Consider the following 1,618-nt stretch of genomic DNA (forward strand, 5'->3'; position numbering starts at 1 on the left):
CACACACACACACACACACACACACACACACACACACACACACACACACACGGTCTCTCCAGTCACATCTCACCACCTCTCCGGTCCAGATCATCCAATCACACGACTTCAGTTCTTTGCAGATGATCCCCACCTTTCCCACCTGATGACCTCGTGGTCTCAGGTCTGGTCTCTGAGATCTCAGGGATCTGTAACACCACAAAGACTCTGAGTCCTCCTGCTGCTGAAGTTGTTCCCATCTTTGGTTCTTTGGTTCTTCTTCCAGGAACAGGAGCATCCCAGTGACGATGACGATGAGACCGGCTCAGAAAAAGAGGACAAAGACAGGAAGAGACCCGGTGAGTCTTCTGAACCCAGTCTGATGTTCTGAACAGGTTCTTCTGTTTGGGTGGCTCTGTTTGAGTCACTCCTGAACAAACAGGAAACTGCTTCCTGTAACTTCAAAATAAAAGCTCCAGAGTGTAGCTGGATGGTTGTTTTTCGACTGATTGTGCGCTCAGTTCTTCTCTTTGGATTCAATCAGATATTTGTATTTTTGTTTGTTTGTAGCCAGCAGGACTTCTTCACAAGCTGACGCGGAGCAGAGCCGAATCCGGCGCAGGCTGAGACGTTTCCTCCAGAGGAGGCCGACGCTGCAGAGCGTCAAAGAGCGAGGATACATCAGAGGTACGAAACGAAGCAGAACACCTCCTGCTCTGGGCTTGTCCCTAAGGCTGACCCCAGCACAGATCCATCACATTCAGATGTCTTCTGGTCCTGAAGGAAACTACGATAAATACAGCTGATGTTTCTTGTTTTCTCGCTGTCTGAAACTGTTGCTCTCAGATAACGTCTTCGGCTGCCACCTGGACACCCTCTGCCACCGGGAGAACACCACCATCCCTAAATTTGTGGAGAAATGTGTCCGAACGGTGGAGAGGAGAGGTGAGGAGACAGACCACCCCACCATTCATCCATTCGTTAAAGGAGAGCCGGTCAGCAGCTTAGTGTTCCTGAAGACTTCCTGTCCACGTGCACGTCCCTGTAACCACGTGCACATCCCTGAACCCTGTGACTGACTCTGTAAAGCGTAGTCTTCGTTAGCAGCAGTTTAGATGTTTTAAAATCAGAATGAAGCTGACTTCAGCTGATTTTTGGACATTTGGGTTTTCAGGTCTGGATATCGACGGGATCTACAGGGTCAGTGGAAACCTGGCCGTGATCCAGAGACTACGACACAAAGCCGATCATGGTAATTATTACACATCCAGAACACAGGAAGTAACTATCCTAACCCTAACCCTAACCAGGGTTATGACTCAGTAGAGTTTCTGATGTAGTAAAGGAGAAGGTGAGAGGCAGGTACCTGCATTTCCAGACAGGATCACCTGGTTCAGATAAACTGAAGGTGTTTCAGTTCTGGTTCTGTGGTTCTGCAGAGGAACATCTGGACCTGGAGGACGGGCAGTGGGAGGAGATCCACGTCATCACCGGAGCGCTGAAACTTTTCTTCAGAGAACTTCCAGAGCCACTGTTTCCTTTTAGCAGCTTCGAAAAGTTCATCGCTGCCATCCGTCAGTACACACACACACACACACACACACACACACACACACACACACACACACACACACACACA

The 1,618-nt window shown here is 49.3% G+C and overlaps 1 protein-coding gene across 1 annotated transcript in view; it reads left to right on the forward strand.

Annotated features, from left to right (window-relative positions):
* The window catches only part of LOC106511441 (rho GTPase-activating protein 15), a gene marked incomplete at its 5' end in the record, with an annotated part of 7,572 nt that overhangs the window by 2,905 nt on the left and 3,049 nt on the right, over positions 1-1,618 (forward strand). Inside the window, 5 exon segments of the mRNA XM_014000198.1 lie at positions 266-338; positions 550-666; positions 826-924; positions 1,154-1,231; positions 1,419-1,553. Of these exon segments, the coding sequence (XP_013855652.1) occupies positions 266-338; positions 550-666; positions 826-924; positions 1,154-1,231; positions 1,419-1,553 (502 nt within the window).

This window comes from Austrofundulus limnaeus, unplaced genomic scaffold (assembly GCF_001266775.1).
Source record: "Austrofundulus limnaeus strain Quisiro unplaced genomic scaffold, Austrofundulus_limnaeus-1.0 Scaffold2795, whole genome shotgun sequence".
NCBI lineage: Eukaryota > Metazoa > Chordata > Actinopteri > Cyprinodontiformes > Rivulidae > Austrofundulus > Austrofundulus limnaeus.